This window comes from Meleagris gallopavo, chromosome 19, assembly GCF_905368555.1.
Source record: "Meleagris gallopavo chromosome 19, MGAL_WU_HG_1.1, whole genome shotgun sequence".
Classification (NCBI taxonomy): Eukaryota; Metazoa; Chordata; class Aves; order Galliformes; family Phasianidae; genus Meleagris; species Meleagris gallopavo.
This window is the reverse complement of record NC_139422.1, coordinates 9,350,145-9,373,196: the sequence shown is the minus strand read 5'-3', so window position 1 is coordinate 9,373,196 and position 23,052 is coordinate 9,350,145. Positions and strand designations below refer to the sequence as shown.

General features: G+C 40.4%; 2 protein-coding genes across 6 annotated transcripts in view; both read right to left on the bottom strand.

Moving 5' to 3' along the window:
• Positions 1–414: 414 nt before the first annotated feature.
• GOLGA1 (golgin A1) lies at positions 415–16,843 on the bottom strand. Of its 3 annotated transcripts, none has more exons than XM_010721074.4 (23): positions 16,720–16,843; positions 16,138–16,451; positions 15,258–15,348; positions 14,516–14,590; positions 13,932–14,029; positions 13,413–13,445; positions 12,588–12,716; positions 12,131–12,300; positions 11,606–11,717; positions 11,397–11,492; positions 11,096–11,221; positions 10,289–10,384; positions 9,722–9,817; positions 9,364–9,516; positions 9,049–9,144; positions 8,600–8,689; positions 7,457–7,559; positions 6,409–6,569; positions 5,791–5,949; positions 5,222–5,281; positions 4,226–4,396; positions 3,164–3,250; positions 415–2,886 (listed from the first exon to the last, which is right to left on the bottom strand). In XM_010721074.4, the coding sequence occupies exons 2-23, from the start codon at positions 16,270–16,272 to the stop codon at positions 2,806–2,808; spliced, it is 2,418 nt and encodes an 805-aa protein (XP_010719376.1). In that variant the 5' UTR covers positions 16,273–16,451; positions 16,720–16,843; the 3' UTR covers positions 415–2,805. The 3 variants fall into 3 exon arrangements, with proteins under 3 accessions (XP_010719376.1, XP_010719375.1, XP_085095577.1); XM_010721073.4 differs by having other exon boundaries at positions 16,530–16,825; XM_085239451.1 differs by lacking the exon at positions 12,588–12,716 and having other exon boundaries at positions 16,138–16,826.
• Positions 16,844–16,912: 69 nt separating this feature from the next.
• Positions 16,913–23,052, bottom strand: part of SCAI (suppressor of cancer cell invasion) — a 36,420-nt gene continuing 30,280 nt past the window's right edge. For 2 of the 3 annotated variants that reach the window (XM_085239454.1, XM_085239452.1), the window contains one exon: positions 16,913–22,375. In XM_085239454.1, coding sequence (XP_085095580.1) covers positions 22,226–22,375 — 150 coding nt within the window. In that variant the 3' untranslated portion in view covers positions 16,913–22,225. Of the gene's footprint in view, positions 22,486–23,052 lie in introns of all 3 variants that reach the window. The other variant, XM_085239455.1, reaches the window with a different exon arrangement.

The window sequence follows — 23,052 nt, the reverse complement described above, 5'->3', positions numbered from 1 at the left end:
AAATTCAAGCCTGCAATAATAGCATTTCTAAGCTAAGTTCCCACCTCTACATGAGCACTCATTTCCAACTCCTTCCAAACTCTGTCTTCAAACTGAGCTGTGCTGGCTGCTACAGCTGCCTAGCTGAGTGTCCTGGTTATGGCACAGCTGCAAAGGGAGGCTGTAATCCAGCCAGTCTGTATTTAGCACCTGCTAAGAGCACAAGTAGCAGCTGTCCCTAGAGACGATTTCAGGAGGCAGAAGCAGGCTCCCTCATTCCTGGCCTAATTCCCTATGAGAAACAGGCCTTAATTTCACAACTACGCAATCGTAGCACAGGTCAAAGATAAGTTTTGCTTCAATGCTTTAAAACTCTTTCAAATAGCTGTAGCATCCCAGTGGACACAATCAGGACCATAAAGAAAGAGAAAGAAATCAAGATTAGAGTTTTAATCCAAAACATATTGCACCACAAATTCCATAGTGTTTCATAATACAATCCATATTTACAGCATAGAAGGAAAGAAATTTCAACAGCCATAGAAAGGATTGTGTATACCACTGTTTTTATACAAGGGAAAGTGCATTAGCTTTTTTTTAATATATATGTACATATATACATACACACACACACCATTCTTGCTCTGATATCTGAAGAAAATTCAACACTTGAGAACTCGTTTATGGTAAGTCGGTGAGCTTTGGGTAAGTATGAGCTTTGGGATGCTAAACTGGTTGTGTTAGTCAGTATATAATCTAGAATTTATGTATCACTGTCTTGCAGGCTGCCTTTACTGCATTTGTTACTGTACAGCAGTAACTGTTCAAGCCAGACACAACTGAAACCAAATCTGTCATTCAGCCTGCAGCAGTGTGACCAGGCAGAATCCTATCCTCTGGCCTCAGGTCACACAGAAGCAGGGCAGGGCAAGGAGACATTCTAAAGAAAGACCCTTCTAAGGCCCAGGAGGGTTATCCTGCCCCTGCTTTGTTCCAATACCAGAAAAACTAACAAATCTACTTTTTGATTGTCTATTTTCATATTAGAGTTGCACTCTTACCATAAACTTCCCTATTCTATACAGTTAAGTGCCACGGATCGAGTCTTAGTATACAAGAGTCCTGCTGATTTTACTGAATGTATTTAAATAGATCCTAGCTCTTAAAAGGAGCGTCACTTGTGCCAAGTGGATCCAGTCCACTCGGGTACAGATCTGCAGCATGTTCACTGCTCTGCTGACCGACCTCAAGTAGAATGCCTCCACCTTTTCACAGCAGCTGCCATGCTGTAACTCTAACACTGTATCTCAACTGCCACCACCACCACGGTCGCTCATGTCTCCTGTCAGCACAGCTCAGTCGGAGCTCTCAACATGACCACATCTCTACTACAGGACAGCTAGATTTTTTTTATTTCTATTTTTAATATATTTAATAAAAATCTTTGTTAGTAACACATCTCATTGTAAGAGAATTACCAGAATAGCAGCTTGCTCATCACGTTTCTTATCAATAGATATATATCCAAGTTTTAAGTAAGCCTGATTGCTGCTTCCTATATTCATCTAGATTTTGTGGTGGTGTTAAAACTGAAGGGCAAAACTGCACTTTCAATCTGTGTCAGCTTAGTTCCCTTTTCCTAAAGGCAGAAGAAAGCAAGCTGCCAGAACCAAGACTCATTTGTGAAGAGTTTAATTTTGCCCTCAAAAACAAAAACCTCCTAAGCCGTGGTCTTTTGTCTTGTAGTTAGGACACAGTTAACAGCCCACTGAATGCTCAGAACAGTTTATAAGCAACAGTATCTGAACTACACAAACCACAACAAAAGATACTGGTTATGAAATTTTGTTGCTAGCAGACTTGTTAAGGAAGAAAGCCCAAAGTGCTTAGTACTAATATTATTCACTCTCTTTCAATGTGTATATATATACATATAATCTTTTTTTTCTTTTTTCTTTTTAATTATAAAAAGTATTTTCAGTGTATACTTACAATACCTGGAATTCAGTTTTAAAAATTTAAAATGGTTTACTACCCCTCCTTCCCAGTGCTAACAACCTATGGTACAGACTAACAGATTAGTTTTAAAGGCGACTGAGTGTTAGGTACTGTAATTAAGACCATCTTAAATATTATTTTTCTTTAAGAAAAGTAAAATCAGACAACTCTAAAGTTGTGCTCTCAAATTAAATAATCATGATCAACATGCAGCCTTCAAGACTGCAGGCCAGGATATATGCACCTTATGTTACACAGTGATATGAAAAGATGCAGACTATTAGTTATGTCAGTATAACAAGGCAAGGCAAACTTCTTTTTTGGTTAAAGCTCCTGCTCCTGTCCTTTGAAAGTCATTTCAAACTGTCAAAAATTCAGTACAGTATTGCCAACATTTTTTTCCCCACTGCTTTCCACAATGAGACAAGGAAGCTTTACTGTGTCTGGAGTTATTCGACCCTCGCGCTCCCTAACACAAGCTGGAATCACCATCACAACAGGTGCACGTGTTAGAAGCTTGAACTGCCAGCACCCATGTTAGTGAGGTTAATGTTATCCTTTGGTGCCAAGATAACAGGTCTGGTGAGCACAAGGAGCTGACTTCCATTGAGACACCATCGAGACAAAGGTCCCTGATCCCAGCCCACAAGAGGTGTCAGTTTGTAGTGAAGTTTCTCCTTGCACAGCATTACTTTTGTAAACAGTGTCAAAGTTCTTGTACAAAATACTGCAATGACAGTGATTAAGACACACCTGAAATGGTGTGTTCAGTGTTCTTTTCACAGAAAAAAAGGTGGCTAGATGCTGACTGCCCATTTTCAGGATCCCTTAAGACCACAGTGTCCTTGGGCTTGAGATAGAGGGCCGGATACTGCCTTTAGGAGATGGCTTCGACCCAAACCACGACATCTAGGACAGGAAAGCACAATACATATCATGCTAGGTTCACACTTATAAGAAGCTGGAGACTGGAACAAGAATACAGTGTATATGCATCTCCCCATCAAGTGATGGAAGCTATTTATAAAACAGAACCCTGCAGACTTCAGATTGTGAAAATGAAAATAGCTTCACATGATTAAATCTGGAAGGAACAGCTACTTTTCAGCATCTCCCAGCACCTAAGAGCATTCACATCTTTTGCTGCAAGTCCAGTTATAGGCTACAGGTGCAACAGAATCCTTACCTTGTACTCCAAAGTTTCTTTAAGCATATTTTCTTCCTCTTGGGAAAAATTCAGTAAAACAGATACAGCCTTAATAAGATGGAATGCCTGAAAGAAACCACAGTGCTTATGATGCTCCCAGCTCTGTGTTCTGGACTACAGTGCAACACAGTTCTTCTGCAGGCTTAGTCACAGACTTTAGTTACAACTGCAAAGAGCAGAACAGTAAAACCTTTCACTATGCCCTGTTAACAACAGACCAGGACAGCCTGTATCTTTTTTCCTCTGATTGCATTTCCTAACTTTCTTCAGCTTGCATATTTTGGGGAAAGAAAACAAAAGGAACAGAGAAGAAGCCTGGCTCCTACAGCATCCCTGTGGTGGCTGTTTTGTTTTTTTGTTTGTTTGTTTGGGGGTTTTTTTTGTTTTTTTTTTTAAGTTTTAAAAAGTTGTAGCAGCATGTAGACAGATAAGAATCATGCTGTTTTACATACACTATGTACTAACTGCATAGTACCAAGAGTGCAAGTGAGATACATCATGCAGAGCTAGTAAAGGAGACAAACACTCTGGATACTATGGAGCTGCACAATTATTTCCTCATCCTACCTACAATTAAGAAAAGCATATTTTGGCATGACTTCTTTCTACCTGTAACTTCTTCAACACAACTTAGAGAACATAAAGGAGCTCCAAATGCACAAGGAATTATCTCTTATAAGTAATACATCAACAGCATGTGCCTTATGTCCTTTTTGGTTTCTGTTGCTATCTTTCTTAAATATACAGCTACTCTATAATCACATATACTCCACATGCTTTTTAGAATGGTACAGAGGAAATGCCTTACAGCTTCAGGTCTTTAACTTCTAGACATAACTACCTCCTACCTTTCACTTCGTTCTTAATGATCTGTACTCCCAAACGTGCTGCTATTTTGCTTTATTGTGCTGCCTCAGACAATTTCTTTTTAAGTGCAAAAATACTGAGCTGGCATAGAAGTATTCTTACCAGGTACCAGTTTTCAAGGACAAAGAGACTTAGAAGACAAGCATACCAACCCGTCCTTCTAGAATTCTTTACCTCAGACTCCCGGCAGGACATGAATTTTAGTACAACATGTTTAAGGTACTCAAAGTTTATCTCCCTTGAGTCATTTAAATCACAGCTGTTTGTGACAGTCACAGCAGCATTAGGCACTTCAGAATTTGTTTTTTCACGTACTTCAGGTACCTCACTGTCTGGTCTTATTTTCTGAAAGAAAAAGAGGAGAGCATTATAGGTTGTGTCAGTTTGATGCTGGGAGAAAATCTGAATCTGAGATACCTAACACAGAGCATTTGTACCCATAAGATGGGCATCAGTAGGACAAGCTTCTCATCCTTCGGGGATGACAGCAGAGGTGCCCATCTTTACATTTCTCGAGCCTCCAGGAGAGAACCTAGCTGTTGTCAGAGTTACATCTGCATGACCCAAACCAGCAGAATTGGCTCCATGCTAGATACTGACATCTGACCATTCTTCTTTCACCATTAATCTGCTCTGTGCTTCTCAAATGCACAGAACGCAGTTCTCAAGTTCAGAACAAAATAAACAAACAAATAATTAATTAATTTTCAAAAAACCCACAATATTTGTAAACTCTCTTCTAAAATGTTTAAAATATGAGGGCTTTTTCTTGGAGAGGGAAATTATTTTGAGAAGACCTTTTTCCCGTGGCTGACATCACTGCCTGGGAAATTTTAGCTGAATGACAGCTGAATAGCACCCACAGATCTCAGTTATCCAAGATACAGAAACATTTAGATACCAGACACTACAAGTCCATACCTAAAATTCAGTGTTGCAGTATCTGAATAGTAACAGCAACCCAACACACCACCTACTCAGTAAATACTGACCCAGAATTACATATTTCTTTAAATTAAGGGTCACAGATTTGTCTGCAATCACAAGGAAACTGCAAGCATTCCTACTAAATAAACAAACAAACTGTAGCTTGCAATCAAGTCTTTGGAATTTCTACTGTAAGTAACTTTCAGTAAGTTAGCTGGAGAGACTGAGGAACAGAACACTTACCAACTCCTTCTGGAGAGTTTTTTTCAGTTCTGTCATTCTTTGCTGTAGCTGCTTTATCATCTGTAAGCAGAGCAAAGGATGGCATTAATGCAGCATTCAGCATTAGGGCACATATTGACACAGAAGTATCTGAAGAGAAAACATGAAAAATGAATGCAAAGAATCAAGCAATCATTAAACCAACTGACAGCTCCAGAGAAATGATCTGGATGTCTCACAATTGTGGCTGCAAATGTCAGCAGGCGTGTGACAGGACACCGGGCTTCAGTCTGACAGCATGATAGAAATTAATCGAATTCAAACAAAAGGGATCTGCAGGAATCATTCGGTGCTTCTTCTCTCCAAAAGAAGTAAGGAGCAGAAGCAGGATGTGCCACAGAGATTTCTCTACAATTCTTCATTCACTATTGCTACACCCTTTTACAGTCTGGGGTGGGGAAAATGCGTACAGAAAGCTGGATTCAGATTGGATCTCTCACATTTGTAAACCTGTTCAGGCCTTTCTTTCTATGGCTTTGGCACCTATTAGGCTTCCTAACTAAAACAGGTGTTTCTGTTGTTTAGTTTACCTTGTTTTTCTCAACTATTTGCTGTTCCAGCTCCCTGTTATCCTTCTGAAGTTGAATGACATCTGTAGCTGTTACCTCTCCATTCTGTTCTGTCACACGGCTTTCTGGAAGGTGTAAGTGCTCATTCAAGGCTGTTGCCGATTCTTCCAGTTCTGAAACCTACATGAATGAAAACAGGAAATTGCAGAGGTGTGATACTTGCAGCCCATTAACAGTCTTCAGGGAAAAAGCAAGATTTTATTGCTTTTCTATGTTTTTGTTTGGCGTGGTAGTGGGAGGTAGTGGTGGTTTTGGTTCTTTTTTCATTTTGGCTCATTGTTTGTTTGTTTTCCAAACCAGAAAGCAATAGTGACAATCTACTCCACATCTTAGTGGCCTGTTTGGCACTTTTGGGTCTCTGCCTCCTTCGATCCCCTCAAGACATTTTATAAGTGAAATAAAGTAAGGTGGTGTCCTTCACAAATCAGTCACAGCTGTGACAGCAGACAGCTTTCTTACAGAAGATGGGGAACAAAAAATAATGGCATATCACCAAGGCATACCAGAATTGAGATCTCTTGCACACCTACTTATTTTCCTGAAAAGTGCAAAGAGAGTAGTTTCACAATTGGCACTCACGTTTTTCTCATCATTTTCTCTGGCCAATAGGAGCTCCTGTATCTGCAGCTTCAATTCTTCTATTTCCTTCCTTGCTGTTTCTTCTTTCTCCAGTGCTTGGCTATTACTTGCCTCTACGTCAGATCGTAGCTGGTGCATTTGCAGCAATGCAGCTTCATGATCTGAGGATGAAGAAACTTGCTTAGTACCAATCTGCTGAATCAAATGAGATTTTCTCATTATTTTCTATTTGTCTATACATACAGACAAAAGTCACTGTGATGGTAAATCCTGACCTTTTTGCCTTGCTCTGTCACGAAGACATGAAATTTAAGCCACCCAAGCTCACGTGTATTTCTGCAATGGAGCAATCTCTCTCTTCAAAAGTCAGAGTAGTTTTAATACTTGAAAGCTTAATTATCAACTATACCTCTTCTAAAAGAACACAGGCCTCCACCAAAAGCTTGTGTGACTTTTCCTGACTGCACAGGAACACTTGGGGCTGTGAGCACACGTGGCAATGGCACAGACAGCTGCTGACAGCCAGCCAGCCACGGAATGGTGCAACAGGAGGCTACCCTTTGGGTGCCTGTCTAGATAAGGGCAACACAATAGGAACACAGAGGTGTTTGGAACTGAATGAAGATGACTGCACTTCATTTTTTAGAGTAACTGTGGAAACAGCTTACAACTGATTTAAGAATGTAAATTATGTCTTTCAAGCAAGTGCAGTTTTTAAAGTGGTATAAAGTAGTAGTGATCGAACTGGACCAGCTCTTTATTTCCTGTGTTTTGCACTATATGTTCACCAGCAGAAAGTACAGTAAGATTTGTTATTTTCTGATAAAACACTGCAAAACCACGATTAAGAAGGTGGGTTTTGTTGTTGTTTGTTTAGTAAGAAACAGAGACTGATACTGAATGACAGAGGACTTTCAAAATTCAAATAGATTTAGTATGGAAATAAGAGAAATCTAGAATTATTACCATCTACACATAAGTAAGCCCACACCTAGAGACTGTATTCAGTTAAAGCTCTCTGGAATACAGTAGATTTGTTTCATCTAACCTTGACTGAGTTGGTTTAGTTCTTCCTTCTGTTTTAGAAGCATACCAGATTTTTCATCAATTAGCCAGTCTTTTTCCTTTATTAAGGAAGCCAGATGTGAAACCTTTAAAGCAGACAAACAAACAAAATTAAGGACATACACTTAGAAGAGGTCATGGAAAGATTTCAACATATCTCAGATTTTTTTTTGTGGCAAGAAGTGAAGAATTCTTACATGAGTGGAAGGCAGTGGATTGCATCTACAACTAAACAAGGGCTGCCTGAGCTACGTGCACGGCAATACAGGACCTTGAAAAAGTAGCTGATTGAGCATTATTGTTACAGATAGCACAATATGGATGTCTATGATTCAACTCCACAGTCATAGAAGGCATCACCTACACACTGCTGGTCTCATTAGAAAGCACTGAAGTAAACATATTGCCAAAGCTAAAACTTCAGCTTCTGGTAAGTCTGCGCCACAAGCACAGATTGCCTCAAAACCAGCAGGTGGCAGCTGTAAGACAACGACTGTGCAAACCTGCTATTGGAAACAAACTCCTTCCTGTTAGGAAATTTAGGATTCTAGAACTGCTGTGCCTCAGAGGGACAAAGATATGATATAAACACTGAAAGGAACACAACAGAATGGATAGCTCTAGTTAGTAGTTGTGTTTGGTGGTGTGTTTGTTGTCCTTGTTTTTTGTCTGATTGTTTTTATAGAAACCAAGCCACAAACTATGAGTGCCTTGGGATGGCTGACCCACCAGGACTATACATCTTACAAACTAAAGAGGCCTGGAATACCAACCCTCTTCATCCTGAGCAAACGTCTTAATTCACTACCAACTGGTCTTCCTCTCAGTTTATACTCAACTACCAAAACCTGCCATAATCCTTCAGCCCACAAACTTAGTATCTCTAATTTTGCAGCTAGCCGTATTTAACACTTTTGCACTGGATTAACTCACATAAACTGATTAGATTCCTGTGAAAGCATTTATATATACACCTTTACATTTACTGAGGTAACCAAGGCTATCTTCCATACTGAAGATGATTCCATTAATTATCATAATAGTCAAGAACATAAGTCCAAGCCTCATCTGATCTGTGGAGTCTTGGAGTGTTTGTACATATTTTAGACAGCTGGTATTAACCAACCTGCTGTTGCAATTTGTCCTTTTGTTTTTCTGTTTCTTCCAATGTGTTGGCAATTTCAGTATTGACAGTCTCTCTGCTGCTCAATTCTTCCTGCAAACCAAAAGTAATTTAGAAGTTACTTGAGAGAACTACAACCTGAGTTCCACTTAACTATTCCATGTTGGAACTATTCCGTATTCATTACTGCCAACATGATTTAAAAGCCCTTCACGTCTGACAATAAGGGAACGTATTTTTAGACAGACCCAAGCATTCTGCTTCAGGAAAGGATCACACGTTTGTAATACTTCTCAGAAGCATTTCTACTGAGTATGAAAGACAATTTAAAGTACACAGAACCTGAACATAACGTGATTCCAAGTACTAAGAACATAACACACTCTACCAGTAACTGTTTCTCAAATTAGGCTCCATATTTAACCAGTATCACTGACTAATAAAACCCCTACCTTGAGCTTGTTCAGTACAGATTCTTGTTTTTTTAAGGAACTCTCATACTCTTCTCTGCTTCCATTGAGATTTTCATTTTCTTTTTCCAGCTGGCTCTGCAAAATAAAGACTGCTTAAGTACCAAGTACAAGTGTTCCAATGCTCTGCATAAACAAATACATTCAATTCATGTTTCGTTTTTCAAAGTATTAGAACTTCTACTGTAATGCTGGAACTCTTAGTAAGCACATTCAGACAACATGCAAGATCCACTAACTTTGTTAAAATTGTTCTGTGAAGACTTGGGTGCCCCACTCAACAGTTTCTGTACTTACTATCTTGTGCTGAGCAGCTGTTCTATCAAATTCCCAAGCTGTTTGAAGAGCAGCAATTTGAGACTCTAGCTCAGAAGCCTTCTGTTCATAGTGATGTTTCTCACTTAAAACCTGCTGCTGTATTTTCCTTTTTTCACTTTCTAGATCCATTTGCTTATGAGAAAAAGAACACAAAGTTAAAAAAACTATATTCTGAAGCTCTAATAACAATTGAATGTATTTGCACATCACATACACTCAAACTTCAGTAACTATTTCTTTGGTAGCAGTGCCAGGAGCTCACATATAAACACTACTCGTGTTTATGCTCAAAAACTGGCTCGCTCTTGGTCACACAAACACAATGCAGTATACTCACCAACTTCTGGATCTTCAGATCCTGCTCACAAGCTTCCTCCTTGCTCGTTTTCAATGCTTCTGTTGCAATCTGTAGTTTCTGTTCCAGTTCTCTATTCTAAAACATAACCGCACATTAACTTCCTTATCCACTGACATCTACACTGCTAGAAAGAAAAACAATGTATAGAACACAGGATGACATAACAGGGGCAGGTAAACATTAAAACTATGAAACTACAGAGTTCAAAGAGAATGTCTACTTGACACGTCCTGCTTTCTTCAAATACTCTTCATCATTTCAGACCTTGCTCAGCAATGGTTCCAATTTAGCTACTTGTTTCTTAGAGTAGGAAACATAAGCACTAAAAGTCTTAACTTCAGAACCTCTGGGCACCTCCCCATCTCTGTAGGCGAAGAGATGACCTGAGCCACTCAATTAAACCTTCCTTTGAAAACTAAGTGGGACACATAGCATCACCTTAGGTCAAAAACACAAATGCAGTGACAGTAAAAGCTACTGGGTGTAAAGAGAATGGAAATAGTTAGGAAGTTGTAGGGGGGAAAAAAAAAAAAAAAAGCAACTTACCTGTATTTCTAACTGGTTCACAGCATTAACGTGATGCATTCTGTCTGTTAGTATCTGTTGACTGGTTTCATCTAGTTTCTGCTCAAGAGAAGCTTTCTGAAGATTATATTGGGTTAAGAACAGAGGGTAGGATGGACAAAGAGACAAGATTTTAATTAACATGTTTCTTTGAATTTCATTAATAACAATACTAAACTTGAACAGTTTCTTTTTGATCCAGATAGGAAAACATTGCTCCAAGATGAATCTAAAATAGGAGCATCAGTTCTGGAGAAAGATCAAGTAGTGAAAAGAGCACTAAAGAGAAGCAAATTTCTTCATGCTTTCAGCTGCTTCTTAACAATTCTGAGGCTGAAGTGTTGAATATGCAACATTCTGTTTATACACCTATGTGCAAATCAGCTTCCCACTCCCGTCCCAATGCTTTGGGAATCATGATGACAGAAGATGAATACCAAGAAACAGAGTGAGCTGGTCTCTGTAAGGATTCACCAATAAAATTCTCCAGTTGCTCTGCCTTTTGTGGGCATGTTAAAAAACTCCTCTTTCCCTTCTAAACAAACAGATGCATTGCCTAAACAAACAATGTGGAAAGACCAATGCAGAATCTGTGCAGCATGTACATAAATGGGCCCAGTGCAGCCACCCACACAAGCCTGTGCAGCATAGTGTGTCAGCATACACCAAAGAGACAAAAATGCCTGCATTACATCATCAAATATCCGTTCCACACGTAGTAAGCAATGTATATTCTAAAATAATTCCTTACAACTGCACTTTTTAATGAGTCCATAAATGTAAAATTACCTCCTTGAGCAGTTCTTGTACATGTTCAACCCCTGAAAGATTTCTCTCTAATTTCTTTTCCAAGGAAGACACTTTTTCCTGCAACTGTTCAATAAGTTTACTTCTCTCATCAAATTCAAAAGTCATCTGCAGGAAAAAGAAATCACAGAATCCCTTTTCATTGCCAAGCTCTTATCTAATTCATTCTGGTTTGGCTGGAAAAAGTGCCATTAGTTCTGTTTGAAAAGACAGTATGATGCTAGAACACTTAACAGACACCAAATTTCAAACACAGAACCAGATGCATCTGCAAATTCTTAACCTTTAGCTTGTGTTGTTCATATTCCACCTTCAGAGATTCGTGCTCTACCCGTAGTGTTTCTAGTGTCTTCTCACATCCAGAACCAGCAACTCGAGCCTAAAAAGAGAAATCCCTTGCTCTGAATCTTAAGATCTCACAAACAGTCAATACGTAATCGAACTCCTGCAGACAGGGAGCCCTTTCAATCAAACCCCTTATGTGAAACTTACATTTTGCAAGTCTACAGAAAGGTGCTGAATGACAGTTTGTAGCTCCTGTTCTCTCAACTCCAAAGCAGTGATCTTATTTTCTGCATTCCTCTCAGCTGTCATCAGTTCATCTCTTCACAGGAAAAAAAAAAAAAAAAAAAAAAAAGTAACAGTGTTCCAGAAAAATAACATTTGGCAGAATTATCTGCTAGAGGATAAATGGACTAAGCAACATCAACCAGATTTTCTTGTACTAAAACCAGCCTCTGTATTCATTATACATCTTCCAAAGAGCTAGTGTTTAAGTATTCCAAAAAAAAAAACCAAAAAAACAACAAAAAAACCCCATAAGCTTGCAAAATCCTAAATGAGTATTGCTTTAATTGGCTTGAAAAGATATACAAACTCAGCCTTTACATCCACTCTGGCATACTAGAAGCAATTAGTTAACCAGTTCGTTGCATATACAAACACCTCCCGCCCCAGAAAAATAGATTTGGACAAAAAATACAGGAAGAGATACTCTTCACCAAAACACATCCATACCTCCGTGCCTCCAGCTCCAAGAACTGCTCCTGCAACTCCTGAAGATCTTTCCGTAGGCCTGATGACTCAGTGCTTGCTTCCTGAAGCATCTCCTTAGCATGGATCAGCTCTCGAGTGCGTGCCTCTAGTTCCTGCTCTGCTTTGCTTAGAGACTCTTCCTTTTTCAAAAGCTGAATACCAGAGCATTAGCAAGAAATATGAATTGGTAATACTGATAGTCTTCTCATGTGAACAGTCTCCCTTGTTAAGTGATGAGATGAATTAAGTGAAGTAACTCCTAGAAAAGTCTCTGCTGAAATACTCAATGCAACCCCATATGTATGTGCCTATGACAGGATTTGGGCATGGAGCCAAGCTGGACACAAGCATTAGGGCTAAAAAAAAAATGAATGCAGTACTTCCACTGGGTGTTCTAACAGAAACTTTAGAAAAGAAGTCATGTTTAAAACAATGTTACCATGTGTTTAACTTTGGCCATTTCCTGCTGTTGAAAGCCTTCCAGTTCATCAATTTCATCTCTCTTTTGAAAAAGGTTCAAACTCTGCTCCCTCATTTCTTTTAACTGTGTTTCAAGCATTTTTTTTTCCTGATAACAAACAAAAAAGGAATACAAGAACATCTATAAGTTAATTTGAACTCAGTGGGAGGTCAATTAAATTCTCTGGGAAATAAATCCGTCCTGCATCCACAAGGCTCTGTGACAGTGCTATACATAGAGTCAGAACTTCCTCTAATTCAAACTCCAGTAGGCAATCAATGAGTTTCTGAAGTTTTTCTCTAAAAGTTGTCTTCATTGCCATACTCAACTCACAAGGTAGAGGTAACCTATCTAAAAAATTAACAGCAAACAGCAGCATGATCAACATCCTCATAATAAGAGGTACTTTAAAGTTTACCTTCAAACAGCTACAGCAAGACTGAAATCCTATACTAAGAAAATTCCTGCCTAATAGATTCCTTTCTTTACGAAACAGACGACCAACTAACGAGCTCAGACCAAGTCACCACCTCTTTCTGCATCCCAGCTGTCTCCTCTGTAATTAAGGAAACTACGATTCCACCGTATAAAACCACAGATCTTTGTCTCTGCAACCCACCATTCTTCTGCATTAATGAACATTAACTCCAGAAGTATCTCACGAAGCACCGGCGCTGTTAATAAAGGCAGATCTTCAGCCCTACTCACTGATCAACCAGCAAAGAAAGGGCTGAACAGAGCTGTGCTACAGAAAATATGTGGGGCACTGTTTAAAAATATAAAATGAATCAAAAGCTTAATTACCTTTTCAATGTGACTCAATTTTTCCAACCACTCCTGAACAAGAAAGAAAGAATTAAAATCACAACCCAGCTGCAGACTTTTAAGTATAGCAATTAAGGAAAAAAAGAGAAAAAAAAAAGAAAAAATCCATGCTGATAACAGGAATATTAAGATGAAGAAAAGAATTATGAAAAAAACAATTACCAAAATAAAATTAACAGATAGCATTTTTATATACAAAAGCTATAGAGTAATTTATGTTATCCAAATACATAAATATTATTCAAGTAAAATAAAATAAAAAAAATGACAACAAGGGCAACCACAATGGAATGTTATCAAACATACGTGCAGACTTCATATCAGAAATTTCTGTGGGCTCTTTTAAAAAGGATTAAGATTCAGAACAATTACAAGCAACCTGAATTTAATATCCCTTCCTTTGACTTTGACACACTAAGCCAATGCAGAACAGCTACTTTAATTAATGCACTCAGATCTCCAGAGCCAGACAAAGGCTGACTTGTTAAGCTCCATTACCTGGTCCTTTTTTTCTAAGGCCAAAGCCATTCCTTCAGCCATCTTGGCTCGGTTGGCCTGGTGGGCTTCATTCTGCTCTTGAAACTTCCTCATGGAAGCTACCAACAGAGAAGCACCAAACTGTATTAAAAATCCATATTTTAGAATTGCTTCTGAAATTTCTGTTATTTATACATTTATAGAGCTGCTTCTTCAAGTATTCAGCACCACCTCAGCTCTAGCACTGATACTGTGCCACTTATCACACAACACTGCCTGCACACGAGAGAAGTGTCACAAGTAACAGATGTCTTCTGTTCTTCACTGGACTACAACAAAGCTGTAGGTTTCAACAAATTCCCTACTACACATTAGCCCAAAATTTGCCAAACAGAGCATAATAAGAACTTCACTCAACAACTAGCACATTACTGCTGTTATCACGTCATAAGTAAGGCAGGAGACTCTTCTACCTCTTTGCAACTTGCATGTATACAGTTTGAAAATAAATGTTTAAAAAACTGTATGAAAAAATTGTTTCTTCCTAGGTATATTTAAATCATAGCAACTTTCAACTATAAGAGAGATTAAAAATTAGTACGTACAATCTTGATGCTTTTCTAATGCATTTTCAAGCTTCTCTTTTATCTTCTGCAAGTTTCGGATCTGATCAGCATAATCTTGTGTTACGAAGGAGAAGCACAGACCAGGAATGGACAGACATTGGGGAAGGAAGTCAGGAAAAAAAAAAGGGGGGAGGGGAAAAAAAAAAAACAAAAAAACCATGAGTGGAAAACGGCAATGATTTTCTCCACTAGAAAATCATTTCTTCTGAGGAAGACTTGGGTGACTGTAATGATGAAGACAAGCAAGTAGCTCCCCACTGCCCATAGGGTAAACGGGTGGTACAAACAAGAGGGTCTGTCCTAGTGCTCTAGCTACATGAGAAGTTCCACTCCATACAACAGGGATGGGAAGGAGTATCAGAACAGAACCCTTAATGACAGCTCTACAGAACGAGTATCATCTTATAAAGCAAAACAGCCTTGAGACTGTTTAATGCTGAATTCTTTCCTTTTTCTTCATTTCACCTGCGTTACTGTCAACATCAGAAGTCTTAGATCCTAAGAGAAACAAACCATCACATACACAGCATAATACCAAAAAAAGGGGGGGAAAGACTGTTTGAAGCATGGAGGCAGAAATGCTACCTAGATGAAAGTGATCGGGGCTTACTATAAGTTAACTTTCTAAAATGAAACAAACATTTTTCAGAACTCTGAACACTGAAGTTGAAAGGAAACTATCTTCTAAGCAATCAGACTTCATATGTATCGAGACACATACCAGACAGCTTGACTTCCAGTTTTCTTATTTGTTCATTTCTTCTGAACAACTGGGATGAAAGATCCTCTCTAGAGCTGCTTCCATCAGAAGCCTTGACAGAAGAACAACCATGTAACTTACAAAACGCAGTCAAAATAATCCTGTTACGTACTAACTCTATAACGATAAACACTGCCCAGCCTAGGAAGGATGCAGGGGATTCCTCTAAAATAGCTTCTAGCAGAAGCAGTTTCTTCTAACCCATCACTAATATGACAGCACAACAGAATGGCTAAAAAAAAAAAAAAAAAAAAAAGAAATCAAGCTCTAACAGAGCTGAGGTCAGAACGGGTGGGTCAGAGAGAAAGTCTTCTGGAAAAAATAGAAACTAGGAAAACAAAAGCAACAATACTTATGTGGAATGAACTCAACAGTCTTTCCATGCAAAATCCAAAGCATAAATGGCACATGATTCTCTATGGCTTTCTAGCTGTGTAAAATCTGCATTATGAGCAGTTAAATGAATACTAAGTTTTGGAATTTGGAATTCTTGCTTTCCTACTGCTTCAGAAATTAATTTCACAACTAGGCATCTTACATATTTGTTTACTTAACACTCATTCAATGTCCTACGTCTGCTTAATCACGTTTTGTATTGAGACAGCTTTGTAACTAGTGCTTTTACACGAGTAAACGAGTAACTCTCATAGTAAATAGACAAATATTTTCCCTTTGGTGTTTAAGCTGACTCAAGCTACCGATCCATCTGCATATTAAGACATACACCCACAGAGGCACCACAAAGCATTCTCAACTCACACAGCACAATTAAAATGGTTCCTGTAAAGCAGTGACAGAAACACGGCTTAAGAAGCAGCACTCAGAGTAAGGCAGAACTCACAAAGTCGTCTCCCGAGTCGGCCCCCACGGAGGTGATGGACTCTTTGCTGATGGAGCGCGGGATCCTGGCCGCCCCCCCGGGCCTGGGGGCAATCGCTGCCTCTTCTGCGATCTTCTTCTTCAGTTTCGCAAACATTTTCCTATACTCCGCAGCACCGGCAGAGCCAGGTGCTTCAAAGAGCCGCTGCCTGCGATACGGCTAGCACATGGGTGTTCTGCTTACAGCTGCCAGGTGCCCAGAGGTAATTTTGTGCCTCATCCACTCAGCTTTATCGCATTTCTCGTTCCATTAAAGCCTCCATGGCCTAGCGATTCCTGCAAGTTAAGGCGATAAGGCTTCCGCGCCAAAGACATCCACCCCCGTTAGAGATATCTAAAGGCTTTTGATGTTACCCGTCACAGCCCGCCCCGCACGGCACCCTCAGGTGCCCCAACTCCAGAATCGGGCCCGGCCGCGGCCCCAGCAACGGCGGGGCGACTTCGGGCGGTCCGGCAAGCCTTTCCCGGCCGCTGCCGGCCGTTCGGAGTCGGCCGCGGTCCCGGTTCGAGCGCTGCAGTGCAGTGCTGCACGCTCCGCCCTCACCGCCCACCCGCCGCCTCGCCTCGTCCGCCGCTGCCGCTACAGCGCGCCCCGCCGCCTCCGGCGCTGACCCGGAAGTGCCGCGCGGGCGGAAGCGCCGCCGGCCGTTACGCATGCGCAGTGCGCCCGCAGAGCGCCCGCCCCCCACCGCCCCGCCCCGCGCTCCCGCGCGCAGTGTAAGAGGCGGCACACCAGGTGATGGCAGCAGCGAGCAGGCCGTGCGTCGTGCGTTTATTGTCATTGCCAGTACAGATCAGCGGTAACGAAGGTGTTCATCGCGGAATGGACCGATACCGATTCTCGCTTCCATCTCAGCTTTCCCCGACAATTCCAGCAGCAATACAAACACGCTTCTTTCCTCCCACAGACACCAACAACATGGGCAGAGCACGCTCTGGCGTTACATTGCTTTGGCAATTTACAGATCCTTTGCAAAAAAAAGGCTATTTGCTCCAAAACTTTTATTCATATATCTCTATTTTAAGTAAAATATCTGTGTTTTTGTTTTTTATTTTTTAATTTTTTTTTTACCAAAATACGATTTACAGGCACATGGCTGTCAAATAACTTCAAGCTAATTCTTTATAAAATTACTTTTGGTACCAGAAGGTCTGATTTCTCTGAACGCTCCCAGCCCTGCCCTGCTGCACAGCGGCTCCAGCTCCGCTCCCAACAAAGCCCCGACGGACAGCGACGAGCAACGCGTGCCAAAAGAGACCTGCAGCGCCAGGGGCCGATAGTAAGAGCGGGCCTTTATGCTCGAGCCAACAGCTGCTGCTGCATCTGGCAAAGCTAGAGGCTCCAGGGCTCCTCTGGGAGCTGCAATCTGCTCGCAGTGTGAAACCAGGAGCTTCAAGAGCAAATCATCTCTGCGTGCATCGCTGTACCAACAGGAATGCAGAGATGCTCTCTGATATTCCAAATGATCTGATTCGGAAATCTCAAACTAAATCTCTTTTGTTTTGGCAGAGGAATGGTTTAGAGTAAAAAAAAAAAAACAAACAGAAGAATAACTTTAAAAAAAGTGGTCTGATGTATTCTTCCTGTTCTAGTTGCAGACATCTGAATCTTCAAAGCACGTGCAATAAATTTGGTCATAGAAACAGAACTGCTCTAGAAGTCAAAGACACTAGAAAACGTCAGAGAGCCATCTCAGCAATATGCAACCTCTCCACTTCGCAGACTTCTGCCCCACCCTCCGCACAAACACCCCTCACACAAGCTGACAGTGCTGCTAGGCAAAGTCACCAAGGGATGTGAACAGCTTCCAGCCTGCGGAGCTCCCTCAGCCAAAGAACAGCAGCAGCCATCACAGATCAGCTGCTGACACCTAAGCAGCCACTTGGTCCGGAAAGGGCAGGACTAACCGAGGGCTCTGCTACTGCCATCATTAGTGACCTGTAATACGAACACCTACTGAAGAATCTAACATAGATAAAGCTGTTACAAAAGAAGCCTCGAGACAAAACAAAACAAAAAAAAAAAAACAAAAAACAAGTTGTTCAGACAGATTCCAAGCTTTTTAGCTTTTAGGAAGAAGCAGACTTCAGGCATAGCATGGAGTTACAGTGTAAGGATGAAGGCAGAGCAAGGGGAGGCACTTCACAACAACATGCCTGTGGATGAGCGATGGAGCGATAGATACTTTCGTTCCTAGAGGAGCTGCCTGATCAGAACTACTCACATTGCACCTTATGAAGATGATTATCTGAAGCCTAATTCCCCATCTCCATCTATTTCCTGCGATCCTTAAAAGACATCTCTGCACATCTCCCTACGGAATAGTCTTGAGAGCTTTAATAAGTCATAACCTGACAGACATTGTTTGATAAACTATCCAAACAAACAGTCCTGAAACTTCTTGAGAAAGTACTCCAGGGAGCAACTCCAGTTTGCAAAGCTCACAGAGCTAGTGCTCCATTTACTTGTGAATGAAGAAAATGAGACATCACATCCCACAGGAGTAGTTAAAAACCCAGCTGTAAAGATTCATTACCTTCTCTTCCCTTCCCACTGTTATTCTGACAAATCAAAAAGGCAAAAAAAGAAGGCAGTAACACTAACTGTGGCTAAGATGTTCGGAACAAAGGTTGAGGAATAGAGGTGCCTCCTCTCAAAGTAGGATTAATTCAAACGTATTACATGCAGAAGAAATAGGAAGCTAGGCAGAAGCTGTCCAATACACAGACATCCAGTACAGTTCACATTTTCCTCTCATAGTACGTAACATACAGAATTTACCCTTGCCTGGTGATGGCAAGTCTTCTCTATTAACATGAGCGAAGGGTTAGCAAGACAAGAGGGAAGGCATTAGGCCTGAGAAGAAAGGGATCTGTTCTCTTCTCACTCAAAAATGGTTGTCTTCCCCTCGCTTCCAGTGAGGACTGCTAAATACACAAACCAAAGTTTTCTTCAGTACCTACAAGCATACACAGAGAAGGTACCTATGATCATAGCACACAGCACACAGTAGCACAACTTTAGAATGACTCAGTAAGTTCAAACAAGACAAGCTTTTACTTGGAGAGAAAATATCAGTTTTTATCTTGAAAGCAGTTGCTTTGGGTCAGAAGGGAGGGGGCTGGCTCAAAATCCAAGACCAGATACTTATCCATCTACAGCTAGAGCAGACAGAAGGTATCAGCCTTTTTCTCTGTAAGGTACATTTTTGCACTCTTTCTAACACAAGTGAAATCTTTATCTTCAAATACCCTTGTCAGCAGCAGTCCTGAACCAAAGGTCAGAAGGTAAGAGAATGAGGGACCTCCAGGAGGAATTTTTGACTTGGACGGTCATTGCTGCTAAGAAATTCAACTTCTGAACTAATTTTGAAAGCCTCACATTCTCCTCCTATATTCTAGCATCTGCAGCTTTTTTGTTCGTTTTTTTAAAGACCTTTTCTTAAGGCTGCACAGTGAATTAGAAACCTCTGAGATAACAAGCAAAGACTCCTTGCTTCAGCCCAGCTAAAATGAAGACTGTGTCTGCCAAGGCTTTCTCATTCAGTTCAACACTTCCCACAGAAGTTCACCAGCTCACGCTAATGGAACCATCACTCCTATCCTCAGAATTAGCATACTGTCATCCAGATACATGGAACCAAAACGAGAACAGCTTCATCAAAGCAAATGCTAAAGCAAAACAAAAGCATTTGATTGGAAGGCAGTGAGCTTGGGAAATCTGAATCCTCCTCTCCTGTAAGCTGAACGCTGCCAAAGGAGGAACAGCAGGCAGGGTAACAAAAAATCCCTCTCTCTCACTTGCTGCTGTATTAAAGGCCTTCTGCTATCTTTAGCTTCCACACAGAATCCCACATTTTAACAAATGCAGACCTCCTACCAGAAGATGATCCGCTTCACAGCTCAGAATCTATGAATCCAATCACTGTAACACATAGAGGAGTACTCATTCCCCCTGGCTAACTGAGGCCTCCTGTATCTGAAATCACTTCTGAATTACTTCAAGGACAAACTGCAAGTCCCTTAAAACAGATTATTACAACAGCAGAAGAGCCGTAACTTTTATGACAACCACAAATGATCTGGAATACTTTGGGGAATGCACCCAGAATGGCGTATGTGTGTATATATAAATTTTGTATATAGACATTGTACTGTTTCATACTTTTTAATACATATACAAGTACCTATACATATATACATATTTACAATTTACACCAGCCAGTAGATGTATGCGTATTGTACATATACACACAAACGCCTAGAACACACATGCACACACACAAACACGCACTCTTTAAAATAAACTCCATATCCCATGTAACAAAGTCCTGCCAAAGTCCAAAGAACAGCACCAAGTGGTGGGGGCCCAACACAACAGCTTCAAGACTGCTTAGAACGAACACTACTTTTTTTTTTTTTCTATTTTTTTTTTCACTTTAGAAATTAAAGAATGGGTGGCATCAGCTGCATCCCAGATAGAGAGGACCTTCACAGCAACTTCCCACCTTCACTCCAGCAATTCCTGATGTGCCATACCATGCTACCCACAGCTGAATGAAGGTTCATCAGTGCTGAACTGCTGCCCTCCACTATTACAGCTGAGTAGATCATACCTTGTATGACAACACTTGCACACAGGTCTACTGTGATATCTATGGTAGTCATCAAATTTTGCATTTTTTTCCCCAACAGAAACAGAGACATGGCTGAGGTTCAACATACAAGCTCTGATCATACTCATTCTTTCGCTGCCTTTCTAGTACATGGAACAGTGAATATAAGCTCATTTAATGAAAATATTTTCATTTCCTTACCCCTGCTCAAACCGTTACTATCAGGAGTTGCAAGAGGTCCTCTAGCTCTGCAAAGAAGGCAGTACAGTCTAAGAGTCAGGCAAGCACTTTTCTCCAGTAAGAGCCTTTGCAGAGGCTGCTGTACTCCGTAAGATCCCTAGACTGAGGGATACTACAGTGCTACCAAACACAACCACAACCTCTCCTACCAGCAGTAGGAGAGGTTCTACTGGCAGTACCCACTTAACTCGTGAGAGGAGCACTGGCATCTCTCTCTTGGGGCACAGCTGCAGCACAGGTTGGTCTAATAAATGGGGGATAGGAAGGGCTTGTATTCAGCACTTATGGGGCATTCTTTCAATTCCAGTCAGGGAATGGTAACACTGTGGGAGCCACACATTTCATCCACACAAAGAAAGGAAGATAACACCTGCTGGAAATTAAAGAATATCTGACTAGTGGCTCACAACGAAGAATGTTATCTCCTGGAAAACTGTGGCAGCAACAAAAATGGCAAGATGATCCTTATTACAGTGAGAGAGGGGTGCTAGCTTTCTTAGTTTTTAATTCACTAATCTGCTAACCACATATCCCATCAGACAGAGGGGAAATTGTGTCCTTGGCCAGCAGTTCAGAGTTTATACATGACATTGCTGTGTCAAATCTGTAGGGAGCATTAACTTTCTTTACAACTTCATTTCAAACTCACTGTCTCCAAATGCAACTTAATCTTCCTCAGTTTTGTCTACTTACTTGCCTAAGACTGAAAAAATATATTGGTTATGAAGGACTTTGTTTTATTGCTATTGTTGGTTTGCACTGTGTGGTTCCATCTTAATCATTTCAAATCCAGACTCTTTGGGGACAAAATATTATTTTTCTATCGATTTTTTTCCAATTTCTTAAAATTGTATAAAAATAAAGGATTTCCACAAATGTGGGTAAAGATAACCAATAATACTTCTATGCTTAGGATCAGCTGTTGGAAATGTGGTTGACAGCCACAAGACCAGAAATAAACCTCTAGCAATTCTTTAGTTTAACATTTAAAAGACATGAAAACTTCTTATAAAACTGACCCCCCCATACAGAATGGAACAGCTAACCTAACAGCTGTTTATTATTACTTTTTAAAATAATGGTCCTAAGTTTAAAAATAAAATCAAGTACTTCCTTTTATGATTTTCACATTAGAAAACTGCACCATTCAAAATCTGTGGCCAGGGAAACCCCTTTGCAGTAAGACAGTTTTTCTTAATAGTCGTCAAGAGTGTTTTCCAGGAAAACATTTCTAACATCCAGTATGGAAGCCAGCTCCAAAATGTGCTTTTGGAGGTGAGGGTTCTCCACCGTTTCATCTCTTGGCAGCTGAGGATAAGATTCTGGATAATTTCGTGTTTCCTGCTAGATGACAGTGAAAACAAAAAGAATCAGACATTCATTTTTTTTATAGCTTTTCAGAAGAAGACTGCAAAAGTCCAGTTTCACATAAGAGATAACCCAATCTGTTTAGCCTGCCAGAGAAAGAAAAGATTCTGTCAGAAATGACACCACTTCCAGTTTTCCTTTTCCATTAACTCAGAGTGGCACTACAAATGCCCATTCATCTAAGATGGTTAAATCATACATTCATAAAAGCTTTGCCAAATAGAATAAAATAATAATAAAGATTTAAAAAAAGAACAAAACCAACTTGACCTATACCTACCTAGTAGGCCAGAGTTTATTTCTTGAAATTGTGGACACTTAAGCATCTCCTGGGAGATTTATCTCATCCTAACGGGACTAATCCATCCCCACTCACAGATGACGTATTTTTCTCCAGGAAGCCTAGTAGCTAACTTCGGTTTGGAAAGCTACTAGATATCTGTAGTTACATGAGATGAATACTGTACACTTCCTGTGCTTTGACTTTCTTTTTTTCTTCTGTAATGTTTAAAAATAGAGTAGGCAGTTGATATGCCAACAGACAGAAATATAGAATGCTGCAGATCCAGAAGCAGGATTTCATTGTTGGTACAATATTAACCAGCAGGGAGGGAAAATACCATCTTCCTGCTTAGTTTACTCACTAAAACTTC